General features: G+C 43.4%; 1 protein-coding gene across 1 annotated transcript; it reads left to right on the plus strand.

Moving 5' to 3' along the window:
• The first annotated feature begins 2491 nt into the window (after window positions 1–2491).
• Window positions 2492–20430, plus strand: Prkra (protein activator of interferon induced protein kinase EIF2AK2). Its single transcript, XM_051166456.1, has 8 exons — window positions 2492–2722; window positions 3222–3391; window positions 6867–6948; window positions 9949–10027; window positions 10951–11068; window positions 13127–13221; window positions 16742–16916; window positions 19794–20430. The coding sequence occupies exons 1-8, from the start codon at window positions 2658–2660 to the stop codon at window positions 19949–19951; spliced, it is 942 nt and encodes a 313-aa protein (XP_051022413.1). The 5' UTR covers window positions 2492–2657; the 3' UTR covers window positions 19952–20430.
• Window positions 20431–24365: the final 3935 nt, after the last annotated feature.

Below are 24365 nucleotides of genomic sequence, written 5' to 3' on the forward strand. Positions count from 1 at the left end.
GAGGAGCAACTGGAAGACCTCTATGGGATACTAAAGGCTTTTAGTTACTATTACATTACATATTTAAAACTGCTATGAAAGTCTCTTCCTCTGAAACTGATGGTTCAGATAATATCTCTTTTTTGTTGACTGTCCTAATTACTCAGCCTATTAAAACAGTCTACAAGGAATTTTGTAGACCTATTTAAATTAAATTTTAGAAACAAACCCATACTGAGATACTGTATGGCCATAGGTGGTCGATATATTTTGAAAATATCTCTGTTGTTACAATATGATATTCTTTAACGCACAAGTGTAATAGCATTATTGTAATAGCCTTTTGCAGAAAGAAAAGAAAGAATAGGCTTCATCTAAGGCCCAGTAGAACTCAATTTAATTCGATTCTGGATATTTTTTTACTTGCTTCCAAGTATTTTGAGTCCTATGAAACCAAAACAAATTTCCATAACAAAACCAACTACTTCTGTACACCAACCTAAAATTCTCATTAAAAAATAATTTTTAGTATTCTCTTCGTGAGAGCATTCATAGAATTCAGTTCTAGAACATCAAGGAAGCACAGGAGTCATTGTGAAACTACTTAAAAACCTCTAATAGTTAGATAAGGTCTTCAAAAACCTCAGAGACACACAGAATATGGAATTAAAAAAATTTTTTTTATTATTTTAAAGATTCACTGACAATGAGACAGATTAACTTCTGGCAAAACCCAGCCTACCTCAAAGAGGATGATGAGCATTAAAGAACCTCCTTATGGAGATGGCTTCAAACGTGGCAAACAAGCCACTGGACAAAATGTCCTCGTGTCTACCACAGACAGAATTCTGCCTAAAAAAGGGCAAGTCTGGATGCAGGCAAAGTTGATGGCCAAACTCTGCCAAGACAGGGTAAGCAAGTCCTCAACGGTTCCTGCCCAACAAAAATTTCTGTCAGATATACTGGGCCAGAAGGCTGAATATGATGCTCCAACGTTATGGGTGACTGTTCACACAGTAAACTATCTCTGTCGTTTTTTCATTTTGGAAGCTGCTAATCTGCATTTTCGGTTCACTCAGGTAATTAAGTTTTATTGCTTCTCAATTCTCTGATGGGGCTGAAGACCAGGTAGTTTAGTCTTACAAGGAAGCTTAGTTGTTTAGGCATTAAGATGTTTTTAGGTCTAGATAGATGTTTTAAGTTGATAATGACAAGATGTGATAGAGATTGATTTACATTCAGAATTTTAGACGCACCAAGTTAGAAAAGATGTTTTCTTCAAGGCTGTCAAATACAAATAGCCAAAACACTAAGAATGTAACATTTATATAATTCCTGATTGTGTCATGGTTCTTCTTCCTATAGGTAGTTTATTATATATGTGTGTAATAATATAAATGTATATGTAAAAAGAAAAACTATTTAATGGGGGGAAAAAAAGACTGGCTGTGGCGCTGTCTGACACACCCACAACACACTCTGAAAGTGGAGCATCCCAGGCTAACGTCATCACTCCCCACTGCACAGGTCAGCAGGAAGAGCGATCCTGGAAAAAGGTCTATATAATCTTCCTTGCTGCGTACACCACTCCCATCCAGGATCTGGCAGGTGCCTAAAGCGGTGGTTCTCAACCTGTGGGTCGCGATCCAATTTGGATTATATATCAGATGTATTGCGATTTGTAACAATAGCATAATTAGCTATGAAGTAGCAATGAAATGATTTTATGGTTGGGGTGACCACAACAGGAGGAACTATATTAAAGGGTCGCAGCATTCGGAGGGCTAAGGAACATTGCCCTAAATCCTGAAGGCCACAGGAGTCCCCCAGCTAGGAGAGGGCTCCCTGGATCCTCTTCTTTTAAACCAGCCCGAGCTGGGCATAGCCTGCTGCCCCCTAGCAGACACTCTAGGGCCTTAAGTTTCGGGGCCAACATCCGAAATTTTCTCAGCAATTTTGCATTCGGAATTTTCAAACCTTTCTCAAAGTAGCCCAAGCCTTAATCTTTCTTCCTTGCTCCTCAAACATGCCGAGCTTCCGGCCTGCTACAAGCTTTCTCGCCGGGAAGGAAGCCGCCTCCCTCAAAGGACAAAGGACTGAGGCTCTGCGCCACTAAAGGCGGGAGGGAAAACCCGAAGAAACCAATGCAGGGCGCACGCCAGAGCTAGGAACAGCCCCGGACTGGCATGGAGGCGGGGCCTGGGAGGATGAAGGGCGGGGCCTGGCTCTCAGAAACCCTGGAAACCGAAGCGGGGCGCTGGGCAGGGCCTGGAAGAGCCAGGACTGGCACAGAGGGCGGGACCGGGCTCTGGGACGCTCCGGGAACCCAACTGGGGAGCGGTCGGCCGCAGGGAAGAACAGGAAATGACAGAGAGGGCGGGGCCAGGGGAACCTGGAAGGGGCCGAGCGCTCTGGCAAAGGGGAGCTAGAAACCCTGAGGGGCGGAGCTTGGAAGATGTGGGCGGGGGCTAGAGGGGGTGTGGCCCGCTCTTCCGCGCCGTGGCCCCGCCCCTCCCTCCTTCTCTGCCTGTCCCTTCGCTGGAGGGAGCCAGGCTGCGCTCCGAGGGGGAGCCAGGCGGCAGTGCGGGCACGCTCGTCTCGGGAACTGGCCGGCGTGGAGAGGAAGGATCCAGGTCCGCACTGCTCTAGATAGCTGTGCCCAGCTGTCCCCTCTCGCCATGTCCCACAGCAGGCATCGTGCCGAGGCCCCGCCGCTGCAGCGCGAGGACAGCGGGACCTTCAGGTCAGCTCTGGGCCGTCGAGGCCGCAGGCCAAAGACGGGTGGGCAGCGGGGCAGGGGCGGGAAACCAGCTGTCGGGCTGCATTCTGGGTAAAGCCCCTTCCTTTCCCCCGGCGTGGCGCTGGGCCTCCGGGCCCGGGGATCTGCTGCGCGCCCCGCCCCTCCCGCGACCCCAGGCGGCTAGCGACTCCGTAGGGTATGATCAGGGTGCCTTACAGACCCAGGTGTAGATTTGATCTAGCCTGAAGCGCCCGAGCCCACCCAGTTTCTTTTAGCATCCTTCCCACCGCTCTCAAGTTCTCTCTATACAGACCTCTCCTACTCTCATCCACCGGCTGCAGCACCCCGAGGGCAGGTGCGCGCCCAGGCCTTGCCCTGCCTGCTTGGGCAGCTACGGAACCTTTTAGTCACCAGTTGTGTCTGTCAAAACTGACAAGTGGATGCTTTTGCTTCCCTTTCAGCGTTGGTGTGCAAAGTATACATCTTTTTCTGATTTTTGCAGTTTGGGCAAGATGATAACAGCTAAGCCTGGGAAAACACCGATTCAGGTATTGCACGAATACGGCATGAAGACCAAGAACATTCCAGTTTATGAATGTGAAAGATCCGATGTGCAAATACACGCGCCCACTTTCACCTTCAGAGTAACCGTTGGTGACATAACTTGCACAGGTCTGTATGCAGGTAATCCCCACAACCATGTGGATTGGCGGTCCTGACTTTCTGTTACTTTTCAGTAAGGAAAAATGCCCTCCCCTTTACCTAAGACAGCTATGGGATCAGATTCTGAAGACAAGAGACTCCAGCATCCACTTTGTTTGTTCCGCTCCCTAATTTTGCCACCCTAAGATATAAGGAAGCTCAGAAACCCCAAGCATCCTGCACATCTTTTCCTATATACCGGGGACGCCTGCTAAAGTTACTCTTAAGAGTTAGAAACTGGAAATGTTCTCGGAGCTGCGGCAGCTAGGTCAGTAGGTACTATCGCCTTTCCAAAGTTACAAAGTTACAAATGCAGATGCTAGTAGGCATGACCTCAGACTTTTCTGAGTTTCCCCCTTCATGAACCACACATCTGGAAGCTTGGGTTCTTGGTACCACTCTTGAGTCTGTGTCCATGAAAAATCAGAGGAAGACAAAAGACGCCATTCTGTGTCCCTCCAAACTGTATCACACAGTAGCTTCGAGTTCTAGATACTATTCAGGTATTTTGTATAAGACTGTTTCTCCTTTGTATTCATGAAGTAGCAAGTTCTGAGACATTTTCATAAGCCACATGCCCAAGATCACACTACAATAAGCTCTTTTTTCCTTTTTTTTTTTTTTTTTTTTCTTTTGGCTTTTCAAGACAGGGTTTCTCTGGGTAGACCAGGCTGTTCTGGACTCACAGCGATCCTCCTGCCTCTGCCTCCCAAGTGCTGGAATCAAAGGCGTGGGCCACCATGACGGGCAACAATGACCTTTTAAAGTTCAGATTCATACCTTCGTTCAGTCTGTGCCTGTGAAAATGGTAATCAGAGTCATCATTTGTAGATGTGGATATTATTTTCCCATATACCTATTTAGTTGAAAACATTTAAAAATTGTTGAATAATTCAACTTGTAAATATACAAAGAAAAAAATAGGAAAAGCTAAAGTTCCACTGTCTAGTAGTGTGAATACAGCATATATTTGTATCTGGGATTCTGGGGTTGCTTATATTCATTGAAGTCACTAAAGTGACTGAAGCATTTTTTTTTTTTTTTTAAATTTTTGTGTGGGAGATGGATGATTACAGGCACACGCTGGCAGGTCCCTTAAAGAAATCTACACGGTTAGGACTGAATTACTACTTTCGTCATTTTTTTCAAATATTTGGGAGCAGCATTCAAGAAAAGAAATATACATATACTCATTTTCTCCTTTAATGCATTGTAGTTTAGAGCTATTTCAACCATTCTACCTTACGTCTTTTCTCACACAATCCTGTCTTCTCTTCCTGTGGTAACTTATCAGCCTTCATGGCTTCTAAAGACTACTAATTGTGAAATCTTTGTTCAGTCAGGTACAAAACAGTATATCTGCCTGTGTACTTTCTGGGCATCTTTGCTTGGAATGGAAAAAGACGCCTCCGGTTCTTGTCCTAAACTCAACCATCTTTTCGCTCCGACTCATTTTTCTTGCATTCTCTTGTGTGAGGCACCACTGAGGGGGCTTGCAGCTGTCTTCCCAAGTCTGTCCTGTCCCTCTTTCCCATTGTCCTTGTGTCTATTTTGTCGTGAACCCGACCTCCTGGATAGCTGCTGAGTCAGCTTGCACCTTCTTTCTGTAGCTACTTATGGTCTAGAACAGGGGTTCTCCACCTTCCTAATGCTGCGACCCCTTAATACAGTTCCTCGTGTTGTGGTGACCCCCCAGTCCAGTCATAAAATTATTTCGTTACTACTTCATAACTGTAATTTCGTTACTGTTATGAATCATAATATAAATATCTGACCCCACATGTGGGGGTCGCAACCCACAGGCTGAGAAGCACCGTTCTAGACGCTGTGGTCTTTCTCTTGGACTAAAGGTCTTGTCTTCTAACTGCTCCTTCAACTAAGAGTCTTGGGGTGTCTATTCTCTGCATGACAGCGATTGTTCTTGGTCAGGGTTTTGAGGCAGACACTATGCTGCCCAGGCTGACCTTGAATTTCTTGTGCTTCTGCCTCAGCCTCCTAAATGCTAGGCTTAGAGGGGTGTACCACCATAGCTTAACTCAGAATGCTTTTTTTTTTTAAACAGTGCATCTAGTGATTTCCCCATCCCCCAAACATTCAAAACAAGTCCCAGCTTGTTAACATGATTTACAGTTGGCTTAAAATGTGAACAGGGAGCCTCAATAGCACCTGGGCACTTGGTAGGAATGCAGAGTACCAGGCCCTCCTCAAGATGGTAAGGTCAAAGTACATGCTTAAAAAAAAAAAAAATTCCTGGCGATTCTTATACACATAGAGGTTTGGAAAGGACGTATTTATATAATACATGTCGTTTCTTCCTCCACCCCTGTGTCTCAGAATCCCTTTCGTCAGGCTCACCGATTTTCTTCATGCTCAGCTGCTTGGGGCCTTGAGAACACTGTGTGCTTGCTGTACTGCCCCGAGACCTTTGCAGGCACTCCCCTGCCTGCGTTCTTCTAATCCTCTGCTCTCCCTCACTTCCATATGCTTCTCCTTTCCTCCATGAAAACTTCCCGAGTGTCTCCAGGACTATCTTAGCTGCTAATTTTCTTTTTTTCTTTTTCTTCCTTTTTTGGCTTTGATATAGAGTCTGGTGGCGGCTCGAGCTGGCCCTGAACTTCCAATCCCACTGCCTCACCTCAGCCTTCTGAGTAGGTGGGATTGCACGGTCACGCCGGGCCTCCGTACAGTTTGTCATCTCGTGCCTTTGTATTTCCAGCATCTGTTAACAGACGTGTGGCTCTCAGTCCTGGAAAACAAGACTCTGTTTAGTTCTGTGCCACAGCTCAGGTGTCTTACTGGATGAGAGAGTGTGGGGCTCTGCGTCCTCTGACACGTGAGGCTCAACACTTGAAGTCATTTTCCATGAGTTTGAGGATATGAACTCGGAATGAGAAGATGCACTTCACCATTTACCACATAGGGCGGCCGGGATGAGGGAATCAGTCTTCTCCTATCCTACCCTCATCTCCTCACGTTAGCTATTCAGCTCATGTGGAAGACTCGTGACATAAGCATCGCCTTCCCTATGTCAGCCCCCTTCCATTGCACTCAATGTGCGAGCTTGCCTGTGTAGCTGGAACAGGGGCTGGCAGGGGCTTTCTTTAAGGCAAGCTGCTGGAGAAGAATTTCTTCTCTGCCTAGGAATAAAGGAAGAGCAACATGCTAAGTCCTGTTTCTTCCGGATCTGTGATATGGTCCAGCTTATTCCTATTTTATATAATATAGAAATTTCTATATATCATATAGAAATAGTGTTTTATACAGGTATGTATAAACTCAGAGAAGCAGTGCTTTTAAACTTGGCTCTAGTGTGTTGATTTCATATGTTGAGTGCTTCACTACCATAATTGCAGCAGCAAGCATGTGTTTTGTATTACAACACCAGCTGTGAACCTCACACTTCCTCGCAGAGATGAAGCCCCTTTTTCTCCCATCTTTAACTCAGGTGAAGGCACGAGTAAGAAGCTGGCGAAGCACAGAGCTGCAGAGGCTGCCATAAACATTTTGAAAGCCAATGCAAGTATTTGGTGAGCTAACTTTCTTTGTATTCTGCAGATCAAAATTTTCATGACTGAGGTAAGATGAAAAAAAAAAAATGTAACATGCTTGCAAAAGCAGCAGAATGAACAGTTGTTAGATAGAAGCGAATACTCTAAAATTCCATATGTGGGAAAGCCTGCCATCCGCTAAAGACAATTTAAGCCTATAAAAACTGGTAGTTAGCTGTTAAAAGAAGGCTGTCATGAACTAGGCTTTGCTGGTTCATGACGGAATGCAATCTATGTTTGTGGCAGATGTTAATATTCTTAATATGCAGGGTATTAATTTGTTAATTAATTGATTATTTGCACACTAAAAAATTAAGGTGTAAGGGAAAAGGTCAGTAGAAGTAATACTTTTTTCTACTTCTCTTTTTTTGTTTTTGTTTTTTCAAGAGGAGATGGGTTCTTTGGGTAGGCCTGTCTGGCCTCAAACTCACAGAAATCCACTTGCCTCTGCTTCCCCAGTGCTGGGATTAAAGGTGTGCGCCACCACCACCTGGCTAATTTTTTTTTTTTTTTTCTTTTAAGAGATGGTCTTACTTTGCCTTTTGTAGCCTAGATGGCCTCAAATTTACTATTTAGCCCAGGGTGGAGTCCAGATAACGGTCCTCCCACCTGATCCTCGTTGATGCTCGAATTATAGGACGTGTCATTCTGCCTAGCTGAAGGTACGCTTAGGAGCTCTCAGTTGGGAAAAGGATCAAGGTGTACCTTTCCTGTAGCAAGCACAGGGGACGCTGGGTGGGGTAGTAACTCGAGACACTTCAAAAAGAAATGCCTGCCATTGTCCATGCTTGAGAAGTATTGGTCTTGCAGCATTGTGTGTCTCTTAAACGGTTTCCACCAGGCACACTGTGCAGCATGGCATGCCTTCAGCTTCCTATCCTATGTACACTCAGAGATGCTTGGAGTTCGGTCTTGTATACCCTGCCCAGAGTCGGCCAAACGGCCAGGGGAATTCGTAGACTGGGACTTTTCTTCTCTAACCATACTGAGACTTACAGATTTAGGAATATATTTGGGTCCATGCAGTAGCTCTCTCTTCTCAGCCACTCTAAAGCTTTGGGGCGATTTAAAACCAGTGACATATTTACCTTCAAGATGAATGCTTGCCTGGGCCAGCCTGGACCTCACAGGTAATACTGATCTCCCTGTGGTCCTGGATGTCAGTGACTTATGCTGACAAAAGCTGGTAGGCACAACTTTTGCGCTCTACCACCTGTTGGTGGTGGCCCTGCTGTTCTGTGCAGCTCCAAGCTCATCCCCTGAGTGTTGGGTACATTTGTAGAAACCAGTAAACAGCATGTCCGCTCTGCACATGGGCACTTGGCCTTTACTATGCGTCTGTAACAGTAAACAAACTGTACTGTGTATTTGTGCTTCTTGACAGGTAAGATGAGAGTTACTAAGCTGTAATCGGGCCTACAGTGCCTGATTTAATTCAGAGGCTTTCTCGCTTCTCCGTCCCAATTATTTGCGTAGCTTCAGCATGCAGCATTGTAAGTGAATACGTCTCCCTCATCAGCCCGTGTTAAACTTGGCAGTTGGAGGAGAAGGCAGAAGCCGAACCTCATCTGTGACAGCAGAAATGACTCTTGAGTTGCTTAGGTGGTTGTCAACATGGAGTGCAGCCTTTTCAGAACGAGGCACCAACTTCCCAAGTAACTAGTGATTTCAAACCCCCGAGAAGAGACTGTTCTCTTTCCTCTGGTTATAATCCCCACACACATGTTAACACCAGATTCGTGTAGGGCACCTACTTTATGCAAGATACATCAAAATCATAGAGGGTTCTGTGTTGAACAGATGATGGGGCAAGTTTTTTTTTACATAGATATGTGAGTGAAAAAGCATTTGTAGTCTGTGTTACTACTTGGTTAGGCTAAATTTTATGTCTAATGGTTGTCTACTTTTTTAATAGTAATTTTAATAGTAATGTACTTTATGCATACATACAAACATACATACACATACATACATACATACATACATACATACATACATTTTAAAGAACATCAGACATGCATCTATGTCACTCCGGCCCCTGTCTCCCCACTTCCTTTTCCAACTCCCTTCTCCACCCCAAGTTCATGAGCTCTCCTTTAATTATTATGGTTACATATACTTTTCTAAAACTGGTTTTAGATTAATTTCTTTTTTATTTAATGTGTCTGAGTGTTTTGCCTGCATGTCTGCATGTGTACTGCATGCCTGCCTGGTGCCCACAGAGGACAGAAGGCAGCATCTGATCCCCTGGAATTGGTGTTAAGGGTGGTTGTTAGCTATCCTGACCCCACGGGGACTGACTGGGAGCCAAACCCAGGTTCTCTGAAAGAGCGAGGGTTCTGACCCACCAAACCATCCTTCCAGCCCTTGATATGTACATTTTAAATGTTTTTATTAAACAGCTGTTACATACAAAGCTTATGTAAGTAGGTAATGCGTAGGCCCTACTACCAAGTAGAACTCAATGTGAGTCAAGAGGAAGTGAGGTGGAGAATGGGCAGGCTGAGTGCCGCAGCGAATAATTTTTGAGCAACTTTTGAAAGAGCCAGGCTAAGTGTTTTGTTTGCTTGTTTGTTTTAATATAGGGTTTTGTGTAGCTCAGGCTAGCCTCAGACTTGTTGCATTTAAGTCTGGCTTTGAGCTCCTGCTCATCCTGCCTCTGCCTCCAGAGTGGCGAGATTATAGGGATATAGGCAGATTATAGGGATATGCCACCAAGGTTGGCCCCAGATGGTACAGTGATTCTGAATAGTGAGAGGCTATGATCCATCATGGTCAAAGAACGGGCATCTGGAAATGAGGCTTGACCTAGCTTGGATAATAGGTAGACCAGATTCCCAAAGAAGTCAGAGTGAGGGGTATTCGGTCGTCATTGAAGGAAGAGCTTGGTCTGAGGCGCTTAACTAGAGATACATTGTTGTGTACTTAGTAGCTCAGGGGAAACCATTTTATTTACTGACACTTTAAAATGATGTTTAGCTTTGCAGTTCCTGACCCTTCTATGCCTGATCCATCCAAACAGCCAAAGAACCAGCTAAATCCAATCGGCTCATTACAGGTGAGTTGGCTTTCTATACCATTTGTCTATTGGCCAACGCGTACGTTTGTGTTATCGCAGAGACTGAGAGACGCAGTTGGTATTCTAAACATAATGGGCGATGTGAGAAGTTTGTATTCTTTCTTTCTTTCTTTTTTGTGTTTTTGAGACAGGGTTTCTCTGAGGCCCTAGCTATCCTGAAACTTACTATGTAGACCAAGGCTGGCCTCGAACTCAGAAAGCCACCTTTTCTGCCTCCTGAGTGCTGCAACTAAAAGCCTGTGCCACTGTGTCCCAGCAATGAGTATTCTGTTTGCTAAGCTGTGATCATTGTTACATTCTATGTAGCTAGCTTGAATTTATTTTCTCATTAACCTGTTTGGGATTGTCGTCTTGTTCAGTATTTCTTTGTTTAACGGGACAGTCACTTGATAGAAGCAGGCTTTGGTGCAGCACGGGAGATTGTTGATAGTTGGCTTAGCCAAAAGGCTAATAAGCAGTTGGGTAGCAAGTTTTATGCTTTAAGGATATGATAGTTTCCACCACCCTTGTAACAAACCTCTTTCCACTTCTGCTGAGACAGAATTTACACAGCGCTATGGTTGTGTAACTAAATCCAAGAGAAGAGAGGTAGGCTACCTAATTGCTTAATTCTAGCAAAAAAGAAAAAAATATTTCTCATTGATCTCAGACCGCAGCTCACTGTGGCATAATAAAAAAGTACGGTCATTGGCACAAAACTGCTTTGGTTTTGGCACTGTGATATAAGAATGTATAATGTGGAGGTGCCTTGGGAAACAACAGGGTGTGCCCTTTGTTTTCCACTGGCAATACCAGGATTCGTTTCAAGCACAGGATTGAAACTACGGTCAAAGAGAAAGATAGCTTGTGTGATTGAGCCATTGAATAGTTAGAATTCTATGATAACCTCACTGCTTTTTCAGGAGTTGGCTATCCACCATGGCTGGAGACTTCCTGAATATACCCTTTCCCAGGAAGGAGGACCTGCTCATAAGAGAGAATATACCACGATTTGCAGGCTAGAGTCATTCATGGAAACTGGTACTCGATTCTTACAATTAGAGGCATTTCCACTGTTTTCAGATGCAGAATTGCCATAGATATTTCTGTCATGTGACTTTTTGACTATTGATATCTCCTCTCTACTATCTTTGACTTTCTGAGAATAGTTATATTTCTTAATTTGATATTTTTAAAATGAGGTTGTAACTGAAAAGACAGGCAAGTTACAGGCTCTATTCCTTAAGTAATTTTCATTGGACTAGAAAAATGGGGTGAGGGATGACAGACTACATGGCAAAAAAAAAAAAAAAAAAAAAAAAAAAATTGTGGTGAGCTAGTGAAGGTATTTGTCTTAATGATAGAATATTTCTTAGCTTGTGTGAGGCACTAGTTTCAGTCCCCAGAATCATGAAATATAAATAATAATATAATAAATTACAGAGATAATAGAGAGTGTCCCTTTTCACTGCAGCAAATTTTGTGTTATAAAGAACATAAACTGTGAGAATAAACAGTCATTTTAAATAGTACTAGTGAGAATTCCTGTGTTAATGTCTCTGGTATGCTGTGATCACTTCTAAAGTGAATTAAAGTGGGATTGCATGAGCTATGGTACAGGACAGTGGTAGAGGGCTTGCCTCGCCTAAGTGAGGCCCTGGGTCTAAGTCCCAGTACTACACACATGAGAAAATAAAATAAAATAAATAGGGTTCTACCTTAGCTAGCGAAGACCCTCAAGAAACAGGCCAGTGTCCACGCTTAGGTGGCAGTGCGGCCGGCACAGGTGGCACTGGCCAGAAGCAGGGCCTTCAGCCTGTGTTCGTCAGGTAATCCTTGGCTCCAAGGGTTGAACAAACTTCTTAGTCTCCTTGAGTTAGCGTTTTAATTATTTAGTAGTTGTTTAGTGGTGTTGGATATTTAACACACAGCCTGTAGTTGTGTGCTGTGACTGAGTCATACCCTGAGTTGGTTTTGTTTTGAGACAGGGTCTCTCTGTTATGTAGCACTGGCTGTCCTGGAACACAATACATAGACTAGACTGACCTTCAACTTACAGAGATCCAACTGCTTCTCCTAGGGGTTATAATTTAAGTGTATTTAATAAATTTTGTAAATCTTACTGGTCAGAATTAAATGAAATGTGATTCATGTGCCATGTATAGGGAAATAACTTCATCAGTGCCATAAAGGTTCAAAGTATAATTATTAAAGAAAATCTGTTAAAGAAAAGAATTACTGAGCTGAGAGAAAATGCTTGCTGCATAAACATAAAAGTTGGACTTTGATTCTTCAACACCCACTTAATGGCCTGGGGGCCCAGAGTCCCTGAGGCTCATTGGTCAGCTGCTGCTGCTGAAATGGTGAGCTCTAGGTTCAGGGAAAGACCTGTTTAGATGGAAAAAAAAAATACATTTAACAAAACAACAACAAAAGAAGAGAGATGGGGAGCAATAGAGGAAGACACCCAATATTGGCCTCTGGCCTCTATGTTCATCAACACTAGTGGGAACAGATACAGGCATGTGCGCGCACACACACACACACACACACACACACACACACACACGCACGCACGCACGCGCGCGCGCGCGCGCGCGCGCGTATTCACTTGTACACATCAGACACACACACACAAATATTTTTTAAAATATAATAATTAGTGGTTATTTGAGCAGTAGTAGCATTAACTTAGTGATAAGAGTATTCACCTAGCATATGTAGGTCCTATACGTCCCTGGCTTTGAATCCCAGCAACACACACACACTTAAACACACACTCACATACACACACATACATATATACACACACAAATAATAGGGTGTGTGTGTGTGTGTCTGCGTGTCTGTGTGTTGTAGCTTGGCAGCTCATGGTGGCAGACTTAATAAAGGTGAACACAGAAGGATTTGGGAGGTAGGGCATGTTGAGATAAATGTTAGGGAAGTAAGAAACTAAGAAATAAGGGCCAGTGTATGAAAACCCTAGAGGTTTTCACTAATAAAACACAATTATCTACACATTTGGTCATTCTCTGTGGACACTAATTTCTAAATATACTGTTTCTTTCTTTTTTAATTTTTTTTTTTTTTTTTTTTAAGGAAAGGGGGCATCAAAAAAACAAGCCAAGAGAAATGCTGCTGAGAAATTTCTTGCCAAATTTAGTAATATTTCTCCAGAGAACCACATCTCTCTAGTAAGTAACAATTGGACGGTGGGGACTCAAATGTGACTGAGCAGCTCCTGCTGCAGGACATGTCCCTTCGTTTCTTGTATGCTACTTCAGAGTCGCTAGTTTTAAAATTTTCTGCCTGAGTTATGTGGAGTTCATATAACTTTGTTGCCTTCTGTATGTGAGCCAGCGCTGGTTTAGATAAGAGGACGTGGGAGACACAGTCGATTCACATGGGGTCTGAAAATGAGAGCTCAGCCAAAAGTGCTTAGCATGCAGGAGATTCCCTTACAACAGAAGCTCATCAGCTTTGGGGAAGTCCCCAGTTCCCTAGGGCCTGGGGCCTTGAATTTAGTTTTTCCCTGTGATTAAATGGACTAAAAACAAAATGATAGTACTTAGAATAAGTTTCTTTTGCTTGTTCCCAACATCAAGCAGACAACGAGAGATCAGGTCTTAAGTCAGCTAACTAAATTAAAGACTACCATTTATACTGAGGGTAGTGCAAAGTTGTTAACGAATTTTATCCTGGCAGGGAAAAAAAAAAATCTAATTGGCTGGTTAGGAAGGAAGTCACCTGGATGGTTTATAGGGAGTAAATGAATATTAGGGCCAGAGAGACCCCCTAGAATGCTATTACAGAAAACAGATTCAATATGATAACCTAAACTAAGGTGGGGGCAGAGGAAATTGAGAGAAATGAATATATTTTTTAATTACTTTTAGAGGAACTAGAGAGATGGCTCAGTGGTTCAGAGCACTCACTGGTCTTGCAGAGAACCCAGGTTTGGTTCCCAGCACCCATATCTGGTGGCACAACTATAGTGGCACCCTTACAGAGCTATGGTTCATTTATAGGAAAGTAGAGACAATCTTTTCAATAGACGCTAAAAAGATATTTGTAGCAGTCATAACTGATAAAAATTATCCAAAAAATTAAAACCATGGTTACATGTCTCTGTATTACAATCAACTCATTAAAAAACAAAACAAAACAAAACGAAACAAAACAGAACAAGCCAAGTGTGGTGGCACATGCCTGTGATCCCAGCACTTGGGGAAGCAGAGACAGGCAGATTGCTGTGAGTTCGAGGCCAGCATGGTCTACAAAGTGAGTCTAGGACAGCCAAGGCTACACAGAGAAACCCTGTCCCCAAAAGCAAAGCAAAGCAAAGCAAAGCAAAACAAAACAACAACAACAACAACAAAACCAGACACCGAGTAAGACGTTTTTACACTTTTACCTGACCTTGTTCTAGAAATATTAACCACATTTTAGATGACAGGATACAGAATGAAGTTGGAAACAAACAAACAAACAAACAAACAAACAAACCTAGAATGATTACTAGATGCAAGTAATCTGATTATATTCCTGTAACCCCTGGAGATCTGGGTACAGGGTCACGTGTGCGGGGGAGGATACAAGAGGAGCAGTCAATGCTGCCTTTGGCTACAAAGCAAGTGCAAAGCATCCCCAAGCCACACAAGTCCCTGTCCCCAAAATAAAACACCTACTGGAAACAATAAGAGGATGTGTTGAGGTGACTGATGGCAAAATCAGTAGTGTGCACACTATTTAATCATATGAAGTAATATCTGGAGCAGTTAAAAAGAGAAGGTAACATTTATTGCTTTGGGGAAGGAGACTGAAGGCGAGGAGGGGGACAGTAAGGATCGTCCCTTCATACGTGTGAACATTTATCTTTTCTCTGCGGGTAGATATATGTAGATGAAACCCTGAGAGCGTTGGAGACAGCTCAGTTGATGAAGCGTTTGCCATGCAAGCTTGAGGCCCTAAGTCCAGAGATCAGCGCTCGCATATAAAGCCGGCACGACGGCCTGTGAGCGCAGCACTGCGAAGACAGAGGCAAGAGGCTCCGTGGAGCTTGCTGTTCAGCCGGGCTAGCCGAATCTCTGAGCTCCAGGTTCAGGGAGAGACTCCGACTCAGACAATAAGGTGCCAAGTGATTGACCTCTGGCCCTTCTCACACGTACTACATGCCACACACACAACATACACACCAAGTCCACACATACAAACACACAAACAAATTTTAAAAATTAATTTTAAAAAACTTTATGGAAAAACAAAATATATCTAAAAAAGGTATACTAGAAAAAAAATCAATATTTTTCTTATTTATAAAGCCAAGAGCTTTAGTGTGAAAATTTCATTTTAAATATCTGGGGTAAACTTGAACAGAAATTTGAAAGGATTCACATAGGAACACTTTGAAACCCTATTGAAGAATATAATGGAAATTAGATTAATGTGGTACTATTTCTTCTTTTCATACAGAGATCTGGTATAGTAAATATATCATAAATATATATTGTCTATCTACCAAAGTTCAATTTGGACCTCAGTAGGACTTTATTAAGCTTATCTGGAATAAGTAAAAAGGAAATCCTTGTGCACAGCCAAGAACCGTAAAAAGCAAGAATTTGGGGTGGGCTAGGGTGCTTGTCCTGTCTGAGAAGAAAGCCAAGTACGAAACTGAAGTAAAACAGGTTATGATGGGAGAGCTGAACAGAATTCAGAGTAGGTGCAAATGCACAGGCACATGGTGGCGGCAGCAGTGACATTCCAGGTCACTTAAAAAGGGGTAGTCAGTTATGATGGCAACAGCTGCCAGCCACGTGTGAGGAGGAGAGACAGTGTATTTGTGTGTGTGTGTCATCATGTCTATAGATTGCTTTTCTCATACCAAAATAAATCTCTGATAGATCAAAGCCTGAACATAAATACAACTGTACTAGAATAAAAGCTTGGGTGTGGAACATCTTTTTAACTATAACATCTTCCTAACGATAACTTAAGATCTAGAATCTGAAAGCAAATGATTTGACTAGAACCTACAACACAGCCAAAAAGTATAAACAAAATTAATATAACTAAAACAAAGAAAGAAGTTAGCTTTTGTACATGTAAAGCCCATGCATATCAGCTAAAAAGAAAAGCCCAGAGAAAAAAATATGAAAGAAAAGTATTCAATTTATTCATGCCAAATAAGATATTTTTACCTTTTAAGTTGGCAAGAGGTACAGTGTTTTCTAACTGATATTGGTGAGAGTGTGTAAATAAAAACCAGGCACCTTCCGTTGGTGGGTATATAAATTAGTTCAGAAGTCAAACTGGAAGTATTTCCTACACTTATTTGGGTGTGTGGTAGGGGCGAGGTGCATATGTATGGAGGTCAGAGGGCAGCTCTCAGAAGGAGTCAGTCCTCTCCGTTTGCCATATGGGTGTCAGAGAATCAAACTTAGGGATCAGACTTGGCATCAAGAGTCCTTACCTGCTGAGCCATCTTTCTAGCCCAACTTGGAAGAACGTATAGAAATAAAAGCATTTCTGTTGGCAGCGTCTCTCCTAGCCATACTGCTGGGAAGAAACAAACCTGGGTCCTCTGGGAAGGCAGCCAGTGCTCTTAACCCCTGAGCCATCTCTCCAGCCCCTGAACAAGTGTGCTCACTTACACTGGTACTGATGCTGGAACTGGCCCAATTAGGAACTAAAGTTTCCTTCATCTCTGTTTTTTAGACAAATGTGGTTGGACATTCCCTAGGATGTACTTGGCACTCCTTGAGGAATTCCCCTGGTGAAAAGATTAACCTACTGAAAAGAAGCCTCCTCAGTCTCCCGAACACAGATTACATCCAGTTGCTTAGTGAGGTTGCCAAGGAGCAAGGCTTTACCATAACATATTTGGATATAGGTATGCGTTCTTGTTCATCCTGGCACGCTTCTTCTCATTCCGTTTTGCGTTATTGTTGGTTGGGTTGTGGACAGGGTCTTGGGCATCTCGTGCATCTACCTGATCCTGCCTTAACCTCCCAAGTGCTGAGACTATGGGAGCAAACCACCACTGTGTCCCATCTCTGGACTTTCATTTAATTCAATTTGTGTGTGTGTGTGTGTGTGTGTGTGTGTGTGTGTGTGTGTGCGCGCGTGCATGCATGCATGCGCGTGCGTTCGTGTTTAGTGTCTCGACTATAGCATCAGAACGTGGTGTCCCTATTCAGACTTCAGTGGGATGTGGAGACCTGGCCTAACAGAGATGCAAGCACTGGGAACCTAGAGCTCAGGGACCAGCAGAACCTGCAATAGTCTCTGCAACTTTAGGATTGATCTGCCAATCAAATGCGGAGTCTGGGTAAACAGCAGATGATGCAGAGCCTGAGGAGCAACTGTAGACCAGTGGTCAGAAGATAGCTGACGGGAGACCATGCGGTTGTAGACCAGTGGTCAGAAGATAGCTGATGAGAGACCAGGCCTTAAGTGCTTATCAGTGTCTTCAGTTTGTTGAAGGATTGGCATACATCCATGACTGAGCCATCGTGAACAGGACTAAGGGGTAAAAAAAACTGAACGTGGGATAAGAAGGAAGTCGGAGAGGAAGTTTTAGACATGAACCTATGATGCCTGTGACATCTGTCTTACCAACTTAAAAACTAAATAGCTCTGGAGCAGCTGGAACTGGCTTTTGACCAGCTCCAATGCAGCTGCCGTCAGTGAAACAGGTGAATGAGCTGGACATGACGGACAGCACTTGGGAGGCTGAGGCAGGAGGATCACCACAAGTTTGAGACCAACCTAGCTATATAGTGAGTTGTACATAAACCAGAGCTACAGAGTGAGACCTTTTCTCAAAAAAAGAAAGGAAGACAGACTGACAGGAAGAAGGAAAGAAAGGAAGGAAGGAAGAAGACAAATGACAAACAAAGCACCTACAAAGGTGCCCAACCTCATTACTTCAAAGGAAAATGCAAAGTAAAGCCACAGGGAAGTCCAACTTCAAACTCAGTAGGTTGGCCATAGTCAGGAAAATGGAAGATAGCAAAAGTCTGTGAGATTCCAGTTTGGAACATCATAGATTGGTAGTCACATGTAAAATGGTCCAGCTGCCAGATAAAAAAAGATTATCAGCAACTCATGTGACCAAGCAACTTCACTCCTGGGAATTGAAACTAATATCCAAATACCAGCAGTCATGTGTTCATAGCATACTATTCCCGAGATCCAAGAAGTAGAGACAAACTCGGGTATTCTTCAAGGAGTGAAGAGGTAAGCAAATGGTCACATATACATTCAATGAGATGTCATTCTGCTAAGGAAGGAAATGAAGATCGAATACCTACCACAACATAGACAAACTTAAAAAGTATTGTGTCAAGCGAAAGAAGCCAGACATAAAAGGCTCCACTAGGATGCAGTAAAGTAGTCAGAAGAGATGAATCCCTGCAGACAGACAGCACAGGCTGGTGGTGCCAGGACTGGGAGCAGAGGGGCATGGAAGGCTAACTGTCTAATGGGTTCAGGTATCTGGTCAGGTTATGCAAATGATTTGGAAATGGATAGAGCTGTGAATGTAGTAAAAGGCATGGAATTGTTCAGTTTGAAATAGTTGGCTTTATGTCACTTTTTTTTTTCTTTTATTGGAGGACAAAAGCCTTAGATGCAGTAATAGGAAGTCCATTCACTCATTCAAATAATCCTATTGCTATTGGGATATATCCTTGAAATTGGCTGACTAAATAATATCATTTAGTCAGAGTCACTTTAAAAGTTGAGAGAGAGAGAGAGAGAGAGAGAGAGAGAGAGAGAGAGAGAGAGAGAGAGAGAGAGAGAGTGTGTGTGTACGCGTGCGCTATGTGGGATAAGAAGACAACTTTGTGGAGTCAGTTCTCTCCTCCCATCTGTACATGGGCTTCAGGGATCGAGCCCAGGTCTCTAGGCTTGTGCAGCAAGTGCCTTAACCCACTAAGCCCTCTCAGCAGCCCCCATAGCCACTCTAAAGCCACATTTTACATTTCAAATTTGTGTCTTCGCTTCACTTCACCATCTTTGTTTCCCGGGCTTCTGTGTTGTTTTTAAGACACCGGAACCCAGAGTTCTGCACAGACTTCAAACGTCTTGCATCAGGTCTACTCTGCTTAAAGGCCTACTGAAAATGATTTCCTAGTGGAAAACGCAGTCTTGCCCACCCTTTAGTAAATGGCTCTTTCCCATTAAGACATGTCCTGTGGTTCAGTAATTTGCACACATTCTCCAACTGGTCACATTAGAGTTCCCTTGGAGGTGTCTTAGAAATAAATGCAAGATTTATTATCTACCTCTGACTCCAGCCCTGATTTCTGATTGTGCAGCCTAATGTGAAGTCTTATATCAGTGTTTCTTTTGGATTTCTTTAGGAAATTATGAGACAGAGTTGAGAACTGCCGCAGAGGAGGGTATGGAGAGGATGGCGGTGCTTCTCTCGTTTTGGTTTGAATTTTTTTTTTTCCTTGAGTGTCTTGCTTTATAGCCCAGGCTAGCCTAGAAATGGCTTTATGGCCCAGGATAACCTAGAACTCTCTGTATGGCTCAGGCTGGTCTAGAAGAGGATATCCTCCTTCCTCCACCCAAGTGCTCTGGAATTCAGGGCTGAGCCGGAACACCCCACTCCCTGTCCATTTTGTTTGTATAAGCACTGGCGAATGAGTGTGGGAATGTATTATGGATGCTTAAAGACTAATAAAAACAAGTGCTTTCCTAAAGGGTCTGCTTTACATATACCCAGCACTAACTGTCATGTTTGCATGTGTCGTTACAGAGGAGCTGAGTGCCAATGGACAGTATCAGTGTCTCGCAGAACTGTCCACCAGTCCTATCACCGTGTGTCATGGCTCAGGCATCTCCTGTGGCAACGCACAGAGTGACGCTGCTCACAACGCTCTGCAGTACTTAAAGATAATAGCGGAAAGAAAGTAGGATCGCAGCAGCTTAGGAAACCTTTCCGCAGCATATAAGAAGTTTCCCTTTCACCTCTTACCCAGTGAAACGATGTATGTCTGCGTAGCCTTTCCAAATCTCTTCAGATTCCATCAACTTTCCGGATTTAATTGTCTCCTGGTAGTTGTCATTAAGCTCTTTTTAATGGCTACAACTTTGTATTGGTCTATTGTATTTATAAACTTTGTACCACAAGGCTGAGGGTGGCACCCATTTGACAGGATCAGGCACACAGGATGAACCTGCATGTTTGACTGTGACAATGAGGAGATAAACGGACTGCTGGCAACAGTCTTACTGGTGCTTAAACTCTTTTGTGCAAGGCTTTTGTGAGGTGGATTCTGAGGGAGCCCTTTACTAGAGCGTTGAGGCTTGTGTGGCATGTCACTGATACATTTCAGGGAACATGGCTGTCTGCTATGTATTTAAAACCATGGAATAAAGAGCTGTTCTTATAATGGGGACTCTGCTGATTTTATTAAGTAGCTGCTCACTTGATCTTAGCTTTATTCTTGGTAGGCACACGTTCTCATGAGCATTTTAATTTGTATAGTCTGCAAGCCACTCGCTTACTTACTGTGGACATCAAAGGTAAAAACCTGTGGCCTAGGAAGATTTGCAAATGTATGTGGGCATCACATATTGATTTTTCTCCAGGCCTATGCAACATTGTGTTTTCCTTTGACATAACCACTTGTAGATAAATTAGTAGTTTAAAAAAGCATTACCACAACTATAAAATACAGGCAATAACACCAGAAACCCTTTCCCGTTCACTCAATTCTTTTATAAGAATTTTTCAAAGACATGATTTGATCCAAAGGTTTAACAAAAAAAAAAAAAAAAAAAAAAAAAAAAAGGGCTGGAGAGATGGCTCAGTGGGTAAAGGTGCTTGCAGCCAACACTGACAACTTACATTGATTCTCTGAACCCATGTGGTAGAAGGAGAGAGCTGATTCCCACAAGTTGTGCTCTGACCTCCATAGATGTGCTGTGGCACTGGCACACACACACACACACACACACACACACACACAATCAAGGTAAAAATATATGCATTTTAAAAGTTGTGGGGAAAGGTTAGATTCTTCTTAAGTGTGTGGTGATTTAGTTCCTTCTGGAAGTGTTGCTGCAGTCATACTGCAACTACGAAACTTCTTGATAATTGCCTTAAGTGGAGCGAACTACCTGTTAGTCCCTCCTTTCAAGGGCAGCCGGCATTCAAAGAGTCGCCGTACTGCCCCGTATCGGGATAGTGAAAAATGCTCATCCCAGCTTCAGTGTTCCCATACACAGGGATGGCTGAGGCTGTCTTGTGGGCATTTTGTGTTGTTTCAATTTGGCTTTGGTATTTTGAGACAGTATCTTTCTACATAGCCCTGGCTGTCCTAGAACTCATTATGTAGATCAAGCTGGGCTTGAACTCACAGAGGTCTGCCTGACTCTCCTTCTGTAGTGCTGGAATTAAAGGCCTGTCCTGCTACACCCAGCCAGAGGCTGCCTTTGTGGTTGCATTGTATATCCATACTTCTCCCTCTGCCCCAGGTGGCAGTCCCTAATCTATCCTCTAAGTTCACGCCTAAGTCTGCTTCTCAGGGAGCACCTAGAAAGGTGACATAAGAAAAGCGAGCCAGTGGGACTATGAGCTCCGTGCTGCTACCTGGCCTACAGGGTGTGAGTCCCACCCAGTGATGGAAGCAGAGCCCACAAGCCCTGAGATGCTGGTGCTATGCATTCGTTACAACTTTTACAAGCAGTAAGCTGAGCTGCCCACACAATGGCAGGCTCTGTGTATCAGGTGGTCACAAACTATGGAACAGACTAGTGATGAAGGATGGTAGAATTGAGCAGCTATTGCTAAGCATTGCTGCAGCCTTGGAAAATATGGTAGAATAAGAGTGATTTGGGGACTGGAGAGATGGCTCAGAGGTTAAGAGCACTGAGTACTCTTCCAGAGGTCCTGAGTTCAATCCCCAGCAACCACATCGTGGCTCACAACTATCTATAATATGATCTGATGCATATTGTATACATAATAAATAAATCTAAAAAAGAGAGAGTGATTTGATGACTGAGCCAGAATCCCTAACCAAAGGAGAAATGACTTACTTTAGCTCAGGGTTTCAGAGAACTCAGTCTAAAATCAGCTGGCCTTTCTGCTCTGCACTTGAGATGAAACATAATGGGACAGAAGGAGAAGGTACCTTCTCATGGAGGCCAGGAAGAAGAAAGAAGGAACTGGAAGACACAAGAGCCAAAATGCACCCTTCAGAGGCACAGCGCTGGCAACCCATTTCCGCTGGCTAGGTCTGCCTCTCACAGTTCTGTCTCCCAATAGTCTATTAAAATTGTGATTAATTGTTACATTAATGTAGTACATTTGGTCATAGCTTTCACGGCTTCATTGTCTCTGGGGACTTCAGAGACATACCCAGAAGGCTTTATTCACCTCCCGTATATCCTTTCAATCCAGTCGAGTTGACAAAATAACCATCATAATTGGTTGTTCTAAGCTATGTGTGAAAGCTGGAAGGCCTCCATGGAAGCATACAATATGGGGACAACACTGAGAACCAGGCGTAGGACCAAAGAAGAAGCTCAGAGAACCTGAAACTTTTGTTAGGTCTACAGAAGTCATGACCTCTGTTGGGGGAAAAAACGATTCCTTTGGGCTCTGTGGCAAGAGATATCTCAATAATAAAGGCTGAAGAAGGAATCTCTTGTTTCTGTATGGAAGCATCCCCGTCAATAAAAAGCTAACGGCCTGTTAGCTGAGGCAGGAAATAAGGAGGTGGGAGTTCCTGAGAGAGAGAGGGGAACTCAGGGAGATTCACCCCAGGATTCTAAAGAAGATGGACACATGAAGCTGAGCAGAGGTTGTAACCAGCCACATGGCAGAACTTAGACCAGAGTAAGCGGGATATTAGTTATGAGAAAGTCGGGGGACATAGCCAGCTATATTGGCCTAGGCTTTTGTAAATATATTTAAGCCTCAGAGGCAATGTTTTGGGAGCCTGGGTGTGGAAGGAAAACATGCATTTACAAAAGGCCAAGTGGGAGCTTTAGAAACCGATTCTGCCCCCATATCAAGTACAAACAAAATGTAATATATAAACTGTCACAGACATGTCTATGACAATAAACAAAAAATAACATTGCCTTCCACAGAACATAGACATTAATACCATCATCTCTGTAGGTTATTACATGTATATGCTTGTCCACAGAACGTACACATTAATACCATCATCTCTGTATGTTATTATATATATATATATGCTTATGCACATGTATGTACAGGTGCACATGCATGTGAAGGCCACGGGTTCATGGCAAGAGTTCTCTCTCATTGTTCTCCATCTGATTTTTTGAGAGTATGTCTCTCATCAAACCTGGAGCGTATTGATTCTACCAGGTTGGCTGGCCAGTGAGCTCCTGGGAGCTGTGTGTCACAGTTACACTGGGATTACAGACAGGCTGCCATGTCACAACCACTCTAAAGAAAGACAAATGTTTATAAAAGATGCCTCATAACATTTTTCAAAGGCTCTGTTGGAAATCCACCTTTTGAGTCCTGGGGAATCTGACATCAGGCCTCATGCAAGCAAGACAGATACTTTAGTAGACTGAGCCAACTTATTTCCTTTTAATGCTGCCCTGAAAGGACTCACCCGGGATGGTTTAAATCGTATAAGTATAATCCAGGCAAGAGACTACGTCCAAGCCATGCACACCTCCTCTGGGCATCCTGCATCCAGCAGCTGGGTTATAAAGTCTTGATCGACCGTGGGGGTCGCTGAGATCTTTGTAGACACAGTTGCAAACAGCCCCTCCTCTCCTGTAGCCTCTTCTCCCCATCAGCTCCACAGGAATCCAACCTAAGATACAGAGTTGTAAGTGAGTGGGGACAGATGATAGAAAAAAAATTAAATCATATAAAATTACAACTCTGGGTTTCTCTTTAGAGCACATTACCATTTTCACTTTATTACAATTTCTAGAGAAAGGATGAGTTATGACTTTGTAGTTAGCTTTTCTCCTGTAGCTCTCTGTCGGCCACATATCATAGAATTGTATGTGTATATTTGCATTTAGAAAAAAGTCCACGTGGGGCAGAGAGATGCTCAGAGGATAAAGGCACTGGCTGTGTTTAATCCCCAGATCCCACGGTGGGAGGAGAGAACCAAAGACTCCCAAAACTAGCCCTCTGACCTCACATGGCACTGACAAGTTCTTCTCTCTCTCTCTCTCTCTCTCTCTCTCTCTCTCTCTCTCTCTCTCTCTGTCTCTTAATATATAAATGAATGAATAAATAAATACATATTTTATAAAAGATTCCTCATGACATTTTCCAAAGACTATGTTGGAAACAAAATGTATCCTTGCGGGGCAA

The sequence above is a fragment of the Acomys russatus genome, chromosome 24 (assembly GCF_903995435.1).
Source record: "Acomys russatus chromosome 24, mAcoRus1.1, whole genome shotgun sequence".
NCBI classification, from domain to species: domain Eukaryota; kingdom Metazoa; phylum Chordata; class Mammalia; order Rodentia; family Muridae; genus Acomys; species Acomys russatus.